Genomic DNA, 21,294 nt, shown 5'->3' on the forward strand with positions numbered 1-21,294 from the left:
GACCACTATAAGTCTAAATGCACCTTTTCTGTGACCAAACTGTGAGTAATATACGGCTGTCTTTGCACAAATTACTGTAATTTCAAGTTGTCGCCCCCCCCCCCCTACGTGTTCATGCTCTGAAGACTCATTTAAATGTGGTTCTGTATTAACTCTTACTTCCTTGTGATGACTAGGAGGATGGCCTACAGGAAATGAAACAGTCGGCTGAGCAGATGGACAAGTGCTATGGCCCCTGGGTGGATTATGTCTTGGTGAAGGAGGACCCAGTCAGTGCCTTAGCTGAGCTCCAGGTCGTACTGGAGAGGGTGCAGGTGGAGCGCCAGTGGGTGCCTGTGTCCTGGGTAAGGAGTTAGCCTGGTTCAAGTTGGATCGGTGGACCACAGGTTAAACGCCGGAGGTTTGGAGTCATCCAGTGTTTACTACCATACCAACCATTACACACACATACAGGCTTGTGATAGTTGGCTGAGTTACGGCATCGCTGTAAATGTCAAACGAGCCTTTGTTCTAGATTCAGTGTAAAATGGCAGTAGAACTGACAGGCATTTAGCACAAGCAAGTCACTGATGTAAGATGTCTACTGTGATGTAAAGTGCCATATTGAGCATTTATAAAGATAATTGTAACATGAGAATAAATCTGCAGACCAGCTTGTCATGCTTCTGTATTAAATAAGGGAAACCTGCATCCGTTGGCACTGCTATTTGAAAGCTGAGAAATAAAACCCATGCACCCTCCAGTATTTGGGGAAACCATTTACTCTAGAATGACAATTACAAACCATAAACAAAAGAAGAAAAATATACATATGTTGTCGCATTGTGTGCACACACACGGCCTTTTACTTCCAAAGCTTCTTGATCGACATATTCTTCTCGCTGTCTTTCTGCATCACCTGGTGAAGAGAACAGGAAACAGTGTTGATAGGCAGGTATGAAACATTTGTTATACAGGTATTAAAATTAAACAATATGAGGGCTTCATTCCTGACAGGGGGGTGTGAGGTGGACCTGAGCTCCCATGTTTAAAGATCTTTGAGACAAAGTAAGGGGTGAAAGGGCTTTGAAAATACAGATATCTGAGAAACCCTGCAAAGAGAATAGTTGCACAAACCTTTGCCACAGCCATCTCAAAGTCCTCCTGGTTGACGTGAACTCTCCTTTCTCTCAGAGCGTACATCCCTGCCTCTGTGCAAACCCCCTAAAAGAATACACACATGAGAAAATGAAATAAAGGCCTTCATTTACCACCCAACTTCTACCATTTGGTGGGCCAATTCTTACCTTGACCTCAGCACCAGAAGCTCCAGGCATCAGCTCTGCAATCTTCCTAAGATTAATGCCACGTGTCAGGTTCATCTTCCTGGAGTGGATCTTCAGGATGTCCAGACGGGCCTAATAATGCAGAATTAAGATGTGCTCAAATACAAGCCCCACAGCATATATAAGTTTCCATATATAATGTGTACGCTGTGCAAGTGACTACCTCTTCATTTGGAGGGGGGAACTCAATCTTTCTGTCGATCCTGCCTGGCCTGAGCAGAGCGGAGTCCAGGATGTCAATACGGTTGGTGGCCATAATGACCTGAGAGGGAAAGTCGTTTTTAGTCAAATTAAAAAAACTAAACAAATTGATATAGTAATTACTTTGGTGCATTCCTGTATATAAAAAAAAAATACTGTGCATTGAGAACCGTATAAAAGCATTTATAATCAACATAACCATTTAATAAATGGTTTATAAACACACTGATGTAGTTGTAAGCAGATATGGTATTTAAGTGTCATACAGTAGAGGGCTCGGGTTTTCAACTAAAGATAAGTTATTGGTTCCATATCAGAAACTAGATGAGTTAAGGCATCCATTTGTTCCAACCATGACATGCTAGCTTGTTGGAAAAGGGGACTACATTTTGGCGAGGGAAAAACTGGCATGGCCACTGGCTCAAGATATCTAAATTAAATACTAAATGAGGTACCCACGAGTCTCCCCTACAGACATGCCCACTTTATGCTAATCCCTGATCCCATGCAGTTTGGGTCAAAAACTATGCAGTTTTTCATGCAGTACAGTTTTGTCTTATTTGAATATTTCTGCATACTGGGGTCCCTAAACTTAGAGTTGCATAATTAGAAAAGGGTAAATTGGGGATGAAAGGGAAACTTTTGTGGATTTAATGTATTCATGTGTGATGATAGTCCCCATAGAAGGCATTTTATTGTAGTGAGAGTATTGTTTAAAACTTGACCTCAATGTATAAAATAACCTACGGTATTGTGACCTAACATTATCACAGACTCATGAAACTGTACAACCACAAACTAGAGACCTAGGGCCTTCAGATGATGTATGGCTTTCCTAGGTGTATTGACAATAAGGGGGTTTCTGCACAGTTTCCAGAACAGAAGCGTTTGCCATCCAATCGCAGAAAAATTGAATTCTTACAGAAATCTCCAAATGCCGAAAGTGTTTTGATACCAAATCACAGCATGCATTTTTCCATGGTGTTGCTCAAGGCCTTGGTGTCTTAATGTGGTATTATGGAGGAATTTGACATTTTTGATCAATTCTCAAATGGTCAAAAATGGTTAAACTTAGCACCTAATTGGTGTAACAAATGGTATCAACCCATAAATTGCTGCAATAACTCATGACATAAGTGAGCATGATGGATAGCCATCATATACTTCCATCATAAAGTTATATGCCCTTATACACTTCACAATATGTTAACTCATTATTTTGTACTTATGAAAAGAAAAACTACTGGAGCTACATGTCAAATTAATCTTCAGGTTCCCAGCTTTCAGATGAAATACACCACTTCTATGTGGCATATACTGTTGACCTTTTATCTACCCTGAACATCCTCGGTGCCCCCCACCCCTCAGACAAACGGGGCGGAATGCTAAGTGGTTAAAAATGTCCTTATATCTGCTTACAACTAATTCATGGTTCTATATACTGCTCGGGGAGTTTAAGCAAAGTACGACCAAAGAAATATACTGTAAGTGAGGGAGGGGCTGTCCTATACAAACACACTATAAAACCACATTTACATTATACATAACACTATTAGTCAGTAAATATGTGAAAAGGTCATGTGATCAGGGAACTATTTCACGTGTGTGTTACCTTGATGTTCTTGGTGGCCTCGAAGCCGTCCAGCTGATTGAGCAGCTCCAGCATTGTCCTCTGCACCTCGCTGTCACCACCCGATCCGCCCTCCAGGCGAGACGAGCCGATGGAGTCAATCTCGTCCATGAAGATGATGGAGGGAGCATGTTCTCTGGCCATGACGAACAGCTCACGCACCATGCGGGCCCCTGCCGCAAGAGACAGGGAAGAATCAAGCTTATACAACCAGCGGGTTATATTTTTAAATAAATAAATAAATAAATAATATATATATATATATATATATATATATATATATATATATATATATATATATATATATATATATATATATATATATATATATACACACACACACAGTGGGGGAAATAAGTATTTGACCCCTTGCTGATTTTGCAGGTTTGCCCACTTGCAAAGAATGCAAAAATCTACAATTTTAATCATATGTACATTCTAACAGTGAAAGACAGAATCCCAAAGAAAATTCCAGAAAATCACATCATATGAATTTATTAAAATTGATAACCATCTGATGAGGAAAAACAAGTATTTGACCCCCTGGACAAACAGCATGTTAATATTTTGTAGAAAAGCCATTATTGGCCAGCACAGATGTCAAACGGTTTTTATAGTTGGTGACAAGGTTTGTGCACATTTCGGCAAGGATGTTGGCCCACTCCTCCCTGCAGACAGCCTCCAAATCATTCTGGTTCCGAGGTTGTCGCCTGGCAACTCGAATTTTAAGCTCCCTCCAAAGATTTTCAATCGGATTCAGGTCTGGAGACTGGCTAGGCCACTCTAGAACCTTGATGTGCTTCTTCTTCAGCCACTCTTTTGTTGCTTTGGCGGTGTGCTTAGGGTCGTTGTCGTGCTGAAACACCCATCCTCGACCCATCTTCAGCTCTCTCACTGAGGAAAGGAGATGTCGGTCCAGAATTCCACGATACATGGCCCCGTCCATCCTCCCCTCAATACGATGGAGTTGTCCCGTCCCCTTGGCTGAAAAGCACCCCCAAAGCATGATGTTGCCACCACCATGCTTGACGGTGGGGATGGTGTTCTTTGGGTTGTACTCGGTGTTCTTTGCCCTCCAAACACGACGAGTTGAGTTGAGGCCAAAAAGTTCTATTTTGGTCTCATCTGACCACATCACCTTCTTCCAGGCCTCTTCTGAGTCGTCCAGGTGGTGAATGGCAAACTTCATGCGGGCCTGAACATGTTTCTTCTTGAGCAGGGGGACCTTGCGTGCGCTGCAGGATTTCAATCCATGACGGCGTAGTGTGTTCCAACCGTTTCTTTTGTAACTGTGGTCCCAGCTGCCTTCAGTTGATTCATCAGTTCCCCCCCTTGTGGTTTTGGGATGATTCCTCACCGTTCGCATGATCAGGGACACCCCACGAGGCAAGATCTTGTGTGGAGGCCCAGACGGAGGGAGGTTGGCGGTGGTGTGGTGCTTCTTCCTTTTCCTGATAACTGCACCGACAGTTGATCTTTTCTCTCCAAGTTGCTTTCCGATTCTCTTGTAGCCCATCCCAGCCTTGTGCAGATCAACAATCTTGTCCCTGATGTCCGTAGAAAGCTCTTTGGTCTTGCCCATGGGGGTGATGTTGGATGCTGGTTGTTTGGGTGTTGACAGGTGTCTTTTATACAAGTAACGAGGTGAGGCAGGTGTATTTAATGTAGATAATTGGTTCGGATTGGGGCTGTGTCTTAAAGAAAGACTAACTGGCTTGTAGGAGCCAGAATACTTGCTGTTTGTCCAGGGGGTCAAATACTTGTTTTTCCTCATCAGATGGTTATCAATTTTAATAAATTCATATGATGTGATTTTCTGGAATTTTCTTTGGGATTCTGTATTTCACTGTTAGAATGTACATATGATTAAAATTGTAGATTTTTGCATTCTTTGTAAGTGGGCAAACCTGCAAAATCAGCAAGGGGTCAAATACTTATTTCCCCCACTGTATGTATGTATGTATGTATGTATGTATGTATGTATGTATGTATGTATGTATGTATGTATGTATGTATGTATGTATTTATTTATTTATTTATTTATTTATTTATTTATTTATATATATATATATATATATATATATATATATATATATATATATATATATTAATTTATAAATGATTCGTCTTGCCTGTTAATCGTTTTTGTTTGTTGCGCATAACGGTTTGCTAATGGATTTTCTTTTTGCATGTTATGTAATGTTTTGAATGTATACAATGTATATAATTGTTAAATTGTGTTATTTTTGTGTTGGACCCCAGGAAGACTAGCTGCCGTTAGCTAATGGGGATCCTGATCAAATAAACTAAAATAAGCTCACCCTCTCCAATGAACTTCTGGACCAGCTCAGAGCCGGACACCCTGATGAAGGTACAGTCAGTATGGTGGGCCACAGCTCTGGCCAGCAGGGTCTTCCCTGTACCTGGGGGACCGTACAGCAGCACGCCCTGCACACATTCAAAGCAAAACAGAAATGAAAACCATCCGTACACTGATGTCAGAAAATTAATCTGCAACTATTTTATAATCTATTAATTTGTTTCCGTCACTTCAAGGACAACATGTCTGTGGTTGCAGTTTTTCAAATGAATTGCTCCTTTTTAATCAGTTTTATATCATTGTAAACTGAATTGAGCAAACTATAGACCTATATCTAACCTTCCCTTTCTCTCCAAGATCCTTGAGAAAGTAGTTGCTAATCAGTTATGGGATTTTCTCCATAGCAACAGCTTATTTGAAGACTTTCAATCAGGATTTAGAAAGCATCATAGCACAGAGACGGCACTGGTGAAAATTACCAACGACGTTCTAACTGCTGCAGACAAAGGACTTGTCTCCATACTTGTTTTACTAGATCTTAGTGCTGCATTTGACCATACAATCCTGTTACAGAGATTGGAACACTTAGTCGGAATTAAAAGGAATTGCACTAAGCTGGTTTAAGTCTTATTTTTCTGATCGATCTCAATTTGTTAATGTTAATGATAAATCCTCTAAGTACGCGAGGGTTATGCATGGCGTTCCACAGGGTTCGGTGCTTGGACCAGTTTTGTTCTCCTTGTATATGCTTCCTCTTGGTAATATCATTAGGAAACACTCAATTAACTATCACTGCTATGCGGACGACACCCAATTATACTTGTCAATCAAACCAGACGAAACAAGTCAGTTAGCTACACTTCAAGCATGTATTAAAGCTATAAAATCCTGGATGACCTATAATTTTCTGATGTTAAACTGTAACAAAACTGAAGTTATTGTGCTGGGCCCTAAACACCTCCGAACTTCATTATCTACAGATATAGCTACTCTGGATGGTGTTGTCCTGGCCTCCAGCACTACTGTCAGAAATCTAGGAGTTATTTTTGATCAGGATATATCCTTTAACGCCCATCTAAAACAATCATCAAGAACAGCCTTTTTTCATCTTTGTAACATTGCCAAAATTAGGAATATCCTGTCTCAAAACGATGCGGAAAAACTGGTCCATGCATTAGTTACTTCCAGGCTGGACTATTGTAACTGTCAGGTTGCTCAAATAAGTCCCTTAAGACTCTCCAGCTGATTCAGAATGCTGCAGCACGTGTTCTGACGAGAACTAAGAAAAGAGATCATATTTCTCCTGTTTTAGCTTCTCTGCATTGGCTTCCTGTAAAATACAGGATTGACTTTAAAGTCCTTCTCCTGACCTACAAAGCCCTAAATGGTCAAGCACAATCCTATCTAGAACAGCTCTTAGTACCTTATTGTCCCACTAGAGCACTCCGCTCCCAGAATGCAGAGTTACTTGTGGTTCCTAGAGTCTCCAAAAGTAGAATGGGAGCCAGAGCCTTCAGCTACCAGGCTCCTTTCCTGTGGAACCAGCTCCCAGTTTGGGTTTGGGGGACAGACACCATCGCCTCATTTAAGAGTAAACTGAAAACTCTCCTCTTTGATAAAGCTTATAGTTAGGTTAGATATGGGTCTATGGTGGAGTGAGGAGTTGCAGCGTCCGCCTAACCTGGCCCATCTGCTTCTCTTCGTAGTCATCAGATTTATTGATCATATAATCAATAATATAGTGTGAGTTGAGGGGGGCAGGTCAGTACAGCCTCTCATCAATGTTTTCATTTGTTTCCTTTTGTATGCATCCTGTCCCAGAACTGCTTGTTACTAACCTAGCTCTGGGGATTTCACTCCCCGGAGTCCTTATGTTTCTTCTTCGCAGAGCTATGCTCTGCGATTCCCTTCAACGCCCGGCCGCGTCCTGCTGCGTCTGCTACACCCACCCATGCTCTGCAGCGCCACGTTTCATCCCGCAACGTCCTGCTGTGACATGAACTACAACGACTACCTTCAAAAAGTCACTGTTCCACTATTTTCAATGAGACTATTATTGCCTTCACACCCCCAACCGGCCCCGTCAGACACCGCCTACCAAGAGTCTGGGTCTGCCGAGGTTTCTTCCCAAGAGGGAGTTTTTCCTCGCCACTGTCGCAATAGCCATTTATAATGCTTGCTCTTGAGGGAATTAATGTAATTGTAGGGGCTTTGTAAATTGTAAATTATAGAGTGTGGTCTAGACCTACTCTATCTGTAAAGTATCTCGAGATAACTCTGTTATGATTTGATACTATAAATAAAATTGAATTGAATATCTGTGGGTTTTGGACTGTTGGGTGGCAAAACAAGACATTTGAAAACATCACCTCAGGCTTAAGGATATTGTGATGGCCATTTTCATACAGTTAAAAAAAAAAAGTTTTATAGATGACACGATTGAGAAGATAATCCTAAACAACCCTTTGGAAAAACCTACAATCTCTGAACTAATCTCAAAATGTGAATAAACTTATCAGCTTCAGGAGCACACTTTTGTATTTGTAGCATAACCTATTCTCTGACCTTCGTACAATGGAGACAAAACAAAAGGGGACTGTCTCCTTTAAGAATCAGAATGAAGAACAAAAAAGGGTGGGGGGGGGGGAAGCAATTATACAGCTCTTTTTTTAAAATTACCCACCTTAGGCTGTGCAATGCCTAAAGCCTCAAACAGCTCTGGGTGCTTGACAGGCAGCTCAATCACTTCCTTGATCTCCTTGATCTGCTTATCCAGGCCACCAATCATTTCATAGGTAGAGTCTGGCACCTTCTCCACCATCATAAGGGATACCAGGGGGTCCACCTTGTTGGGCAGGATCTTGTGCAGGGTGTAGCTGTCGTTACGCAGAGCCACGCGACAATTGGGAGTCACCTAATGTAGAAATAAAGGAATGTAAGAATACTTCAGGTTTCATGTTTCCTGACATTTAAAAAATAAATTAGCACATTCAAACAATTCTTCTGTGCTGGTGCATAGGACAAAAACAAGGACTTGAAGAGGAAAGAGATAAATCCTACACACAGCTCTTGCTGAGACATCACCATTTATTAAAGAAAACTAACGTTTTGGTTGCTCCGGACATGAAATCCTCCAGAGGAGCAAGTATGGCTTGATTGATTTGCTATTCAGTCTTGTGCTATGGTGGTTACAAGTGAAAGGCATAATGTTTGTTCTGCAAGTGTTCTGTTTTGTTGTTGTAAAGAGAACAGTGGGAAAACTATTCAAGTACTCCAACTAGCAACCATTAAATGACAACAACTAGAATACTAACATCGTTGATGTCAATGTTCTTGTCCACATCCACGACAAACTTTCCTTCTGGATGGACCTGAAAATGATAGAAGATAACTGATGTTAATTTAAACTCAACTAGTACTCAAAATATAGTTTGGTATAAAGTATAAGTAAACAGCATACCTTGACCAGCACTTTCTTTTTGTCCATGACCCTAACCACTTCTCCTACGTAGGACCCCTGCTCCTGTAGTAACTGCAGCTCCTCACGAAGGAGACGCACTGAGACAAAAAGTAGAACAATATATTTTTACCCATGGGGAAAGTTTACGTACAGATGTATGTAATAGAATGAAATAATATTTAAAAATACACTGATGATGCAGTGATGAACAGTTTACCTTTGGCATTGAGCTCATTTCTCTGTGCCTGCAGTCGTCTGAGATTTTGGCTCTTGTCATTTACGGTCAACTATTAAAAAAAAAAAAAGAGCGGTTCAGGATTGACAGGCTAACAAAAGTTGTGCAATCTAAAGCGCAATTTATGGTTCTGCGGAGGCTCCATGCAGAGCTTTCGCCATAGCCTATGTAAGTGGCCTGAAGTTTATACTTGTGCGTTGGTATGTGGGGAGTGTGTGGTAGTGACCATCCTTTGTTCAGGGACACATTTTTCTATTTCTGTTGGTCACATGTCTGAAACACTGTTCAGTTTATTTCTTAGTAGTTGAATTTTTTTAGGTTTATACAAAGTTGTACGCATGTTAAGTTGGCTGAAAATAAAAGCAGTTGAAAATGAGAAATAGGGTTGGGCGATAATACGGTATACCACGGGGTCTTAAAAATAGCAACGGTATAAGTTTCAGTACCATCATTAAAAAAAATGCAATGCACTTATATAGGAGACAAGGATTAAATATTAAATATAATTTATGTAATTATGTGTGGTTGTCATCACGTGACAGTGTGGAGGAGAAAGTAGTTTTTTGTAAGTTGTTGTTATGTTATTGTTTCAGTATTAGTGTTTGGTATTCAGTTTCTGAACGGTGCACAAGCAAACAGTTTGGTGACCCTGTCTGAGCCTTACGTCATCATTTTTAATTATTCACGGTAATACCGTATACTGCGGTAAAATAGGGAGGAGGTTTTACGGTATCAAAATTTGGATACCGCCCAACCCTAGTGAAAAGACATTTCTTTTTTTGGCTGAGTTTATGTTCTTACCTGTAACTCTTCTATCTTAGACAAGTAGTACTGCCGGAGACCTGAGCCACCTTTACTCTCCCCCATCTCCATCTGTCAATGAAAATAATCATCAAACTTTAAATAAATTTAATATAGATGCATCTGTTAAATACTGTTTTCAGTTAATTGTTTGGTCTGATAAATGTAAAAAAAAAAAAATATATATATGGAAATGTCCATCATTAATTTCCAGAGTCCCAGTATTGTCTTCAACAATTCCGATAATATGAAACAGCTAAAAACAACAAAACTTCACATTTTAAAAGCTAGAACCAGACAATATAACTGACCATACTTTATGCTAGATACATGGCAATTCAAACAATTCATCAGTTGCTGTTGTTGATTACATTTTTAGTTGGTTGACTATTTACCTCATCGAAAAACTATATTTTTTTCAAAATAATGCCAAATACATTAACCACGCATATATAACGAACATATGTGAACAGTGACTCAACAAGCCAGGTTAACGTTAGTTGTGCTAAAGTGTTGACTGAATTAAGGTATTTGAGGATAGCAAAATACCGTTACCCAGAACCCGTATGTGCAACATAATATATCCTTTAATGGTATTTGCCAAGTAACGTTAGATTTTACACATAACGTTACACGAATTGTAACCTCTGCATTTCAACCATCTTCACTAATTAGGATGGGTTAGCAGCTGTGCTAACCACTGAGCCATGGTAGCAATACAATTAATGAAGTGGGCTAAAAGTTTGCGAGACCTGACTTTTCTAATTTACCTAACGTTAGATTAGCTAGACAACGTTAGTTTAAATCTGCTGACTAACATTTGGCTAGCTAGCGTTAGCTAACTCGCACTGATATAGCATTAGATGCGGTAGTTTAGCTAGCTAACGCTTGGTGAGACTAAACATTATTACTGTAAATAGTGATGTATTTAACTGTCCAAACGTAACAATAAAAACACTTGCTGACTGTTGCTGCCAGTCATTCAGAGTACGCTATACGTACAGTGGCAGTGAGCTAGCCAGTTCTTTAGTCTTAGCTAGCTAGCTTGGTTAGCGACAATGAGACAGCAAACCGGCAGCATACTACACTTATCTTGAATGAAGAGACATTTCGCCATTTAGCTACAGCAGAGTCGCACATATATTCATTTTCACAAGCGGTTCAAGGTAACGATTCGACTCAAAGCGTAATAGTAACGTTTCTTTAATAATAAAACAAAAAAAGCAACAAAACGTCCGAAAAAAATACACCTACATGATCAGCTCCGTCCACCTCCATCTTGGAATTTTCTGCTTCCGCTTGAGGAGAGGCGTATTTCCGGAAGACTTCTTCTTTGGAGAACTTTTATATATATATAAATACGCACATCGCCACCTCCAGTCTAATTCCGTCCCGTTTTAACCGTTAACGTGTTAACCTTATTTTACTAACTTAACGTTATTCAAAGCTTAATTTACGCATACAAACCATTGACTAATATTAGCAGTCTATATGATACAAACACATATACCATTTATCAACTGATTTGGTCACATCTGTGCTTTGTACCATTTTCACCTTAAAAACTGAGTCGTAGATCTGTAAAGAGTGCACATTGTAGGAGTGGGCCTAACCCTAGCCAGGTAAAACCAGCCCTACATGTTTAGACTGCAGCTCTCACAGGCACCTGAGCTCCTCAACCAGCCCTAACATGCACACTCATGGCATGAGCCCAGCTTTTGTCATAGAGCTGAGGCTGCACTGTAAAAGGTATGAGTATATCCAGCACCATCATATTAATAACACAATGGGCAACATTGTATATACATTTTTTGTATATCATGAAATAACAAACATTTGTAAGTATATTTATTGTAAAAAATACTCCAAATGTATAAAAGATAAAAGTCATTTGATTGATACAAAACATGCAAACATTTTACAAAGAGGTTGTACAAAATAATATTTGTACACAACATTGCTCAAATTCTAAGTGCCTTCTTCACAAAACAAATTTTGGCACTATACCTGTAACATGAAATGTTTGAAAAAAGTCAGAAAGCCCTTTCATACAAAACCCTAACAAAATTGCATTTCAATGAAAAGTTAACTTGTGAAACTATAAACTTTACAAAACAATTTGGTGCATTCCTATTTTATTAATAACAGTTGACCTTCTTAGGAGGTATGGATCTTCCAGGAAGAACCCTTCAGTCCAAACAGCCGGCCACAGTTCCTCTTTCTGACATTACAACAATAACCCCAACAACCTCAATAACAAACGAAAACAGAATGTAAACATCCAAAAAGTACAAAAAAAGAGCTGCTGAACAGAGTGGACTCAATCAAGAAGCTCAATCTTTTCCCAAAGTAGAGCTGTCCTGAAAATCCTGCTTTCTTACACAGCAAAAAATATTTCATTTCAAATGACATACCTACTGATCTATAAAAAACAACTAAAATTATTGTTGGCATATTGTTTTTAGTTCTTTTCCAAGTGATGAGACACCTTAAGAACTCCTACATTTTTCTTTTAAAGAATATAATCCTTATTTTCTAAATATATTCTTAAAATTAAAATATATACATATTTCTTGTATAAAATGTTTTCAGTATGGATATATTTTCCATATATATATATATATATATAAGGTTATGGCTTTCAAATGTGAAGGTAAACAGACTCTTTTCACATCAGCACACAATGTGATGGTAAAAAAACATCTAGTCAGCACCAATGCTGAATATGTTTTAGGAATATTGTACCATAAACAAAACATATTGCAAGACAAGGCAAAGATTATTTGAACAGGCTCAAAATGACAGACAATGCAAGGCAAACATATTATTAGCGACATGTTAATTATCGCTTTGGTCCCACATACACTTTGTTGATTTTAGAACTATTATCTTATAGGTTTCCCACTTAGAAGCTGGTTTATTATACCATGTTAGGAAGGATGGCTTTGTGAATATTTAAGCTGCAACATTAGCTTATTTCTTTTCAAGCAAATTCCAATTTTCATTGAGTAGACTTGAGCTGGCTGTGAAATCTCTGGAATATGTCTTTAGGTGAGTCGGATCCCCAGCACCTGCTCCAACTCTTGTCTTCTCTGCTGCACCTGGACCAACAAAGGGATACTGTTAGTGCATATTAAAACTAATAATAATATACACCTTACCAAATTAGCATTTATGAAACATGCACATTGTTAAGCAGTGCATTAGGTAATTCCTTACTTTGGAGAACACGTATCTGCCCACTGCCTCTGGTACCCAGGGAGCCTGGTAGAACTCAGCCCTCCTCTCCTCCTCTGGGTTTCCTGTCACATCCGTCATCAACTGACAAAAACATTTTTTTTTTTTATCATTAAACACGAGGAACCAAAATTTCATGAATACAGAAAACTGTTTCATTCCCAAATGCCAAAATAATGTTCAAGGCATCAAAGTCACTCCATTTACGGAAATTTGAGTATGTTGGAAAAAATAAGCAAACAACTGATTGCACAAAACGTGTGAACAAAAACAAACATTTGTTCAGGGTTGTCATGAAGATACTTGTGATGATACAACAGCCATATAAGCTTAAAGAAGTGGAGGAGGAAAGAATACAATTAGATATCTACAGTACAACCTTACTGAAAAACAAAACAAAACAGCTCAAACTGTTGTTGGTAGACGTGAAAACATAATGCATCTGAGCAATACTATGTGTAAAGCAGCAGTATAATGGCACGTGTTTTCAACACCACGCGAATCAGGCAAACATGCGAAATTCGCGGCACTCATGACGCTGTGTCACAAAAGCCTATCAGTGTTTAGATTGTTACAAAACACGTACAGTACATTAGTTGTGGGATTAAATGTTTACCTTCAGATCTCTGCACTGAGACTTGAGCCAGTCTTGGATGAAGTCCTGTGGTTTATTGCTGAAGCTCAGCATAAAGTCTCTCTCGGTCTTCAGCTGGTTGATGTACTCAATCGTCTCATGGATCTGCAGTGAACACAACCAGTACAGTAATACGTAAGACATTTTAAACAAACAAGATGTATTTTTATCCAAAAGCCAGCGAGGTGCAGGCATTTGAGATTGACTGGCCTTCATCTCCAACGCAGCAATTTCCTGTTGGTTGGTTGTAGAGGACAGGAAACCGTTCATTTGGCCCTTCAGTGGGTCATCCACCTCCACATCAATGTCATAGCACGCTGTCTTCTTCTGGTCTGTGGGGTCCACACTGATCAGAGGAGATGCACAGACAGCAAAACAGAATTCAAGTCAAGAGTGATGCTGATGCAGACAGAAAATAAGTATTGATGGCCCATATCATAAAGCTAAATAAAATAAAAAAGATCATATAAATAAATTGTGGTTGAAAATTTGAGTTTATAAGCAAACACTTTATCTTTGGAAATACTTTTGGAAACACTTTGGAAGATTCTAGGGTTACACTTTACTTGAAGGTATCTACATAAGAGTGACAGGACACTGTCATGAACATGTTATAAACATAAACAAGTCATAAACGTTCATGACATAACACTTTTGTCATTAAGTGTCATTCGTTTTTTTGTCATGACAAGTTAGGGTTAGGGTTAGAGTTAGGGTTAGGTTCATGTGTCATGACAGTGTCACGTGTTCATGACAGTGTCATGTCACTCTTATGTAGATACCTTCAAGTAAAGTGTTACTGATTCTAGATATGAGATCCTGATAACACTGGCAATTCAACACTCACACACATAACACATGTACGAACACAGAAAGAGGGATACATGAATGATCCACACTCCGCTACCTAATCATGTGATTGATAATGATGGGGTCAGGGTGCTGCAGCAGGCCGGCCAGTTTGATGGAAATCTCGGAGAACCTCATTCGAGGACAGCCGAAGATCTGAACAGCATTTGGTTAGAAAACGTAAAGTTTTGTTATCATTTTATCTCTCCGCAAGCCTAAAAAGTAAGAAACCTAACATAAAACATGTATATTAGGTGCACATCTGAAGTCCTTTACAGTCAGGAGTGCAGTACGTTTTGCTAATTAGGTTTTGAAAATTAGCAATACGTACCTTGTACAAATTCAAAGCAACAAACTATTCATTTACAATATAAATTACTAATTTACGGAACAAATTAGGTAATTGTATGCGTACATTTACTCTTGACATAAAACACATACTAAATGATTTTGAAAGAATTTTTCAATGTCAACGCAACACTGGGAAATGCGTAAATGGTGAACTAGCATTCTGCTGCTTGGCATAGCCTTAAAAACATTCCATTACCTGTCTGAAATAGCGGTTGCAGTTGATGTACTCCTTCTCGTGACAATCCTGCAGCTTGTTGTTCTTGATGTAGAGCCAAAGAGCTTGCATGATGCTGGCCCGCGTCTGTGTGTGCACACCCAGCAGACGAGCCAACCGGGGATCCAGTTTGTACTGAGGAGGCTGAAGAAAAAAAAATTGGGGTTAAGACAGTGGTGGTCGCATAGAGGATATTACCATCCAGGCAAACGACTGTTTGCAAGATGGTCACTGAGCAAATGGGTGGTACCTGGTGGTCAAGCATGAGGAGAAGGGTGCATTTAACATTCACGTCGCCCGGCCTTTTGACCTGGAAACCATCCGTCTCCTGAGTGGTGGGCATTCTGTGCCACTAAAGATAAAGTAAAAAGATCACATTTCAAGTTCAATTAGAGCTAAAACTCAATCTAAACTGAAATATGTTAGCAGAATAAAGTTATATGTACATTCAATAATCCCCCCCTTCCACCATCGTAGGCATCTATCATCACAAATAGTTTCACCGCTTGCTCCATTATTGTTTTTGAGTATGAGACTCTCAGTTATGTATGGACTTTTGATTTTCTTTTAATGTCATTTAAAAATATGAAAGAACTTAGTTACGAAAAGTTGAATGATTCCAGATGAAAAGTATGCTAAAAAGTGGCCAGTGAACCAATAGCAGTCTCAGAACATATTGGTCTCCATGTGCCTAAAATGCATCAAATGCCTTTAAGATGACGTCATACCTCTACTAAATGGTTGTCAGGTCCATAGAGCTCCTTATCGAGCTCAATCACCAGGCTTTTGAAGAAAGATGAGAACTTCTTCTTCTGCTTGCCAGGCTAGAAACAAAAAATGCAGAAACAGTGTGAAAAGACAGGCAACAAGATTGTTATCTATGGCTTCTTATCGTGCCGTGTCAGTCTGTGCAGCCGCATTGTTTAGCTCTGACTACATTGGGGATGGCGAAGCACAAAACTGTAGACAACTAGAAAAAGCTGTTGCACCCCCGCCTTCTCCAAAGCAATGTTAAAGTCTGTTTGCACAACATGACTCCTTCCCTCACATGCCTTTTCTTTTTCTGTTACTCCATGCAAAACTCCTACGCATGCCTAAACCAAATGAGCCAGAGGAGAAAAAAAATCCTCCTTCATGTGGCCCCAGATGACACAATGAGTTGAACTGGAATTGATGGAGGGAGGGGAGGCCTGTCAGCTCATGGTATGTAACAGCCAGTGGTTTCAATTCCTCGTTTCAAAAGAGAACATGAGCTTGTGTGTGTTAGGAGTTGTGGAGTGGAGTGGGGAAAGCTGTAAACACACATCTGGTTGCATGGCCTGAGCCAAGGACACAGGCCAACCAGAGCTGAGTGACTGAAGTTTTCAGAAACACAATAACACAGACTGAAATACTTGGGAATCAGACCACACTGGGATGATGGCGAAACAGAGCACGAAGATTAGAATGAAAGTTGAAAGTTGTTCACTTACTTCCTCCAGAAGTTTTCCCTCCACTCTTAGTTCCCAAGAGGACACCTTCTCTGCCTCCTCGCCCTCTGGCTTGCAGGGGGTGTACGTGTTAGAAATGTAGATCCTAAGCTTGCGTTTTTGCTGTTTCATAGAGATGAACAAGCAGATATATCAGGAACTGTTTCTCAAACAAAAATGAACCATGAAAAATTTGAATAAGATTCATTTGGGAATTCGACTTTTAAACTGCACTTGATGATTGGTGAAGACAGACCTTGGACAGAACGTGGCAGTCATAAATTGGTCAATCAAGACAGTGCAAACTACAGTATATAGTTACATACAGTTATAGTATAGTTACTATAGTTAGAATCCTCGAGATATTCATGAAATCAAACTCTTCAGCATTTCATAAACCCGTAAAGTAAACTTCACTCTCGTGAAGAGGTACCATAATGGGCTTCTTGATGGCTTCCTGGATCTCCATACGCTTTCGGGCGATGGTCTGATCCAGTTTCCTTTCAAAGGCCAAGAGATCCATGTAGGCCTGGGACTCTGGGACCAGGTCTCGGATCTAAAGAGCCAACAGCATGACATGAATATTAAAAGAACAAATTGAATCCATCTGAAGTATGATTCAGAGGGTCAAAACTTTCTTACCCTCTGCGGGAGAACCTTGTCAGCCATCTTGCGTCTTTTTGCCCTAAAATCACAGAGAAAAGATCATAAATGAGATGATTTCCAAAGTACTATAAGTTTATTTTGCCCAAAAAAACACATGAACCATATGCTTTTTCTAAAATATAGAATATCTAATGGCTAAAATATATTACTTAGTCAAGGACATACTGCACTGTGTTGCCAGAGTTGTGTCATCATTTAGCATTTGCCCTTTTTAAAGAGTGACCTTAATTAACAAATTTACAAGGAATTGACCACACACACACACACACACACAGATTAACAGAAAGACATAACTCACTTCATTTGATTATCAGTTATTTGTACAAAAAAAAAATCTTGGCCAGTGCTATCTCTTCATTAACTCCCCCCAAATGAGCGCCTTGGGCTCTGACTCATCATCGCTACTGACTTCCTAAAAGCGGCTTTGTTTGTTTCATTAAATTACATTGTTCCTCCTCATTATGACTAAATGTAATTCCCTAGCTCTTTAATGAGAATTTAGTGGCTGCTTCTGGCACTGTGGCACACCAATCCTCCAATACTGAGAATGTTGTTATGAGATCAAAGCTTTAAAGACAAGAGGTTCATTGTGGATGAAACTTTAAGTGCCGCCTCACATCACGGATCAAAACATTTATGAGCGTGGCATAACTGAGCAATTTGAAGTCAAAAATACCCACTCGTGTCTGCTGCTTTGAAAGCAGTCATGAGATACTCCTACCCTCGTGTCTGTGTGATCCGAGCTGTGTTTTTAACAGTACAGTAACTTCACAAACAGAACACAGAGAGAAAAACAGATTGGTGTTGTTTTATTGTTAATGAGCCACAGCACGCAAAATTAGTCACTGAATCTTAATCACTATATGACTACTGCAATGTTATGTATGAAAAGATATATTTACAATTTTTTTAGGTTTGGACTATGGACTATACCTTGAATAACATTTCCCACTGGATGTAATTATGTTCATTTAGAATATTTTAAGTACACACACTTACTGCTGTAGGTTTTGTCCTGGCTGACGAAAACATCACTAGTAAGGTCCTTAAAGTAATGCTATGAAGAAATCTGTTTAACTTGGCCATGACTTTACACCCAATGTTTGTTTTAGTCAGTCAAAGACAGACAATTAGGTTTTGTATCGCAAAGTTTTGAGAAAAAAAAAGTGATGTGCATGAAAGAGGTTGCAGTATTTCAATTGTATTGCGAGAAAATAATGAATTATTGTTTATTCATTGTTACTGTAAAAAGGGGCCTGGCAATAGTATGTGGTCTAGACCTACTCTATCTGTAAAGTGTCCTGAGATAACTCCTGTTATGATTTGATACTATAAATAAAATTGAATTAAATTATAATTGTTGAGTCGATCAATTAATTGGTAACAATCTTAATTGTGTTAATTGAGTCATTTAATAAGTAAAATAAAAAAAAATCCGGTTCTACCTTCTCAAATGTGAGGATTTGCTGCTTTCCTCTGCTTTATATCATCATAAATGAAATGTATTGGTTTTAGACTGTTGTCCACACAAAACAAGCAATTATGATTTTGTTAACCAAACCTTTAATGGAGAAAATAATCCACAGATTAATGGACAATGAAAATAACTTAGTTGCAGCTCTATTTAAGTCTAAATCTCAGGCAGCGCCATTCCCTGATCTGGCCTCAGGCTGTCTTGATCAATCAACCTTGGTATTATTCCTCTCCCTCCTCTTCTCCTTCTCTCACACAAACGCTTTCACTTCTCCACAGTTTACCCTCGTCTTAGGCCTCCAAGTGCCTCTTGCTGCTGCTGTTGATGCAGATGAAGGAACCGTTTCCTAGAGGCGTCCATGCTTGGAGGCCCCATGCCTTGCCCTTGCCGCATGGACATGTTCCCACCACCATAAGAAGGACCAGGCAGCTGGCCCCCCATTGACCCCATGGGGCCCCCGACTCTGTTGGGTGGCATCCCTGGGCGCTAAAGAAAAAAGGGAAGCTGAAGCTATGATCTCAGGTTCAAGTACTGTAAAAAACAAGTATCTTTCTGCAGACCTTTTAAAGAAAATTGTGGTTATTAAAATGAGCATGTATACGCAGATGCTTTAGTTGCAGTTATTTTCACCCTGCAGTGCTGGTTTACAATCGTATGCACCCAATGCGATGGTTTTGATATTACATTTAAAACCAAAGGTGTGTTGTGTGTATAATGAATATTTTCTTGATGGTCCAATCTTTTAACTTATTATTCTGTTAGAGTCTGATATAAACCAAATTGTAGATTTAGCAACAATGTATGTGAATTTTCTTTTTTAACACTGCTGGTTTTTTTGTTTGGCCACTCCTTTAACAGTAAAACAAATATCCGAACCCATATGGCTCTAACTAACAAACATTAGACGGTTATAGTGTGTATTAACTACAGACCACATGAAGCTGCAGATGGTGGTAAAACTGGGATAATGTATGCAGACTTGGCTCTGACAGATGGTGGAGATGATTAACTTACTTTTGTTTTCATGCTAACTGACAGGAGGCTGACGGCAGCCATGTGATTTTCTCTTTCACACATGCACAACAAATTAATCGGTGATACTAATAATTAAACATCCAAAAAGCCTACTTAAGGTGCACAATGATCAATCCACTATAAATGCCATATTAATCATATTAAATTCAATTTATTATTGGCAGTAAGTAACGTTAATTACATACCCTATTCAAATGCGGAAGTAGTGTCCACACCTTGATATTCTAAGAATAATGAGCTTTAAGGTTATTCATACTTTTACATGTTAGGGGACTGTCTTCAAATCGTTATTTTTGTATTACTCTAAATTTAGGACTGCGTGTACAGTTAAAAGCAGCCAAGGCAACATCAACTTTAAGAAACCACAGTAAAATTAACTTAAGAGATAAAGTTACCCTCACCTTTAGTTTAGCTCAGTAAGTGTCTCTATATAATAAAGAGAAATTAAGCAAGAAACCAACCTGGTACTGGGGAGCGTTGTTCATGCTCCGGGAGTATCCCGCCGGAGGTTGAGGCATACCTGGCATCCTCATGCCCGCAGCATGCCCAACATTCATGGGGTTCACATTCAGATTCATAAATCCACCTCCTCTTGATGCCATCTTCTAGATCCACAAGTGGTTAAAAGTCACTGAAACTTTTATCAAATGTCGGTATGAATACGAGTCTAGCAAGCTACTAAATGAACGTCGCTAGTACAAGTCCGAAAGTAGCGAGTTAGCTCACGACAGTTACTTTAAATGAGGTCGGGTTGTGGTTTGACAGCAAGCACACTGTCATCACAAAAAGCTAGCTAATGTTAGCTAGCTCTTTTCGAGTTCCGGGATATGCTTCTGCCTAGCTACAACTGCTTGTTTTCTGGACAAGCGGTGGCTGTTCTGTTGTTTGTCACCTCCTCCCCTTGTTCTCAAGTCTTTACATTGCTAATTAGCAGCTATTTCACCTTTAGGCTGATGAAAAACATGATAACGAGTGCCTAACTACAAACTGAAAAGTATTATTGTAACTGCCTACACACAATGCCAAATGCTGCCTTCACAGATGTTGGAAATTTCGACGTTCCATATTTTTAGCGCACATAGTGTGGTGAAAATTGAAATGTAAACCTGGGAATTTTAAGGGGGCCTGGGGTTGGGCGTTAAGGCAGCTGCATGCTTTAGCTGGTTAGTAATAATTAATAATAAATAATAACATTGTTATTGATAACAATGAACTGATATTGTATATGATATTATTAGATTGTTAATACTGATGCATTAATGTGTAAGCAGCCTTTTATTGTTGTTGCTGCTTGAGGTGGATCTTAAACATTTAAACCAGTGTTGGGATATATTTTACTTCAGTAAATGTAGCAATACCAGTGTAGAAATACTTTGTTACGAGTAAATGTTTT

At 39.3% G+C, this 21,294-nt stretch overlaps 3 protein-coding genes across 4 annotated transcripts in view; 1 reads left to right on the top strand and 2 right to left on the bottom strand.

Annotated features, from left to right (window-relative positions):
- The window catches only part of LOC114547881 (MAGUK p55 subfamily member 3), a 31,198-nt gene extending 30,453 nt beyond the window's left edge, over window positions 1-745 (top strand). For both annotated transcript variants that reach the window (XM_028567390.1, XM_028567389.1), the window contains one exon: window positions 177-745. In XM_028567390.1, the coding sequence (XP_028423191.1) occupies window positions 177-356 (180 nt within the window). In that variant the 3' untranslated portion in view covers window positions 357-745. The remainder of the gene's footprint in view (window positions 1-176) is intronic.
- psmc5 (proteasome 26S subunit, ATPase 5) lies at window positions 744-11,332 on the bottom strand. Its single transcript, XM_028567391.1, has 12 exons — window positions 11,227-11,332; window positions 9,973-10,044; window positions 9,154-9,223; window positions 8,937-9,034; window positions 8,791-8,847; window positions 8,160-8,390; window positions 5,478-5,604; window positions 3,139-3,329; window positions 1,489-1,587; window positions 1,287-1,397; window positions 1,117-1,203; window positions 744-898 (listed from the first exon to the last, which is right to left on the bottom strand). Exons 1-12 carry the CDS (start codon window positions 11,248-11,250, stop codon window positions 845-847), a joined length of 1,221 nt encoding a protein of 406 aa, XP_028423192.1. The 5' UTR covers window positions 11,251-11,332; the 3' UTR covers window positions 744-844.
- Window positions 11,333-12,105: 773 nt separating this feature from the next.
- smarcd2 (SWI/SNF related BAF chromatin remodeling complex subunit D2) lies at window positions 12,106-20,961 on the bottom strand. Its single transcript, XM_028568687.1, has 13 exons — window positions 20,363-20,961; window positions 19,150-19,352; window positions 17,369-17,411; window positions 17,160-17,282; window positions 16,730-16,849; window positions 15,986-16,081; window positions 15,508-15,609; window positions 15,240-15,401; window positions 14,751-14,848; window positions 14,054-14,189; window positions 13,826-13,948; window positions 13,192-13,293; window positions 12,106-13,073 (listed from the first exon to the last, which is right to left on the bottom strand). Exons 1-13 carry the CDS (start codon window positions 20,501-20,503, stop codon window positions 13,020-13,022), a joined length of 1,503 nt encoding a protein of 500 aa, XP_028424488.1. The 5' UTR covers window positions 20,504-20,961; the 3' UTR covers window positions 12,106-13,019.
- Between the last annotated feature and the right edge of the window lie 333 nt (window positions 20,962-21,294).

This window comes from Perca flavescens, chromosome 21, assembly GCF_004354835.1.
Source record: "Perca flavescens isolate YP-PL-M2 chromosome 21, PFLA_1.0, whole genome shotgun sequence".
NCBI classification, from domain to species: Eukaryota; Metazoa; Chordata; class Actinopteri; order Perciformes; family Percidae; genus Perca; species Perca flavescens.

Excerpts from the sequence above, each read along its gene's own strand:
- psmc5 (XM_028567391.1), bottom strand. The coding sequence starts at position 11,250 with ATGGAGGTGGACGGAGCTGATCAT. Across the intron at positions 3,330-5,477 it reads CCAGAAGTTCATTGGAGAGG|GGGCCCGCATGGTGCGTGAG; the intron begins GTGAGCTTATTT and ends CTCTTGCGGCAG. Across the intron at positions 1,588-3,138 it reads AGGCCACCAAGAACATCAAG|GTCATTATGGCCACCAACCG; the intron begins GTAACACACACG and ends TTTCCCTCTCAG.
- smarcd2 (XM_028568687.1), bottom strand. The coding sequence starts at position 20,503 with ATGGCATCAAGAGGAGGTGGATTTATGAATCTGAATGTGAACCCCATG. Across the intron at positions 16,850-17,159 it reads CCATCAAGAAGCCCATTATG|CAAAAACGCAAGCTTAGGAT; the intron begins GTACCTCTTCAC and ends TCTATGAAACAG. Across the intron at positions 16,082-16,729 it reads AGGGAAAACTTCTGGAGGAA|CCTGGCAAGCAGAAGAAGAA; the intron begins GTAAGTGAACAA and ends TTTTGTTTCTAG.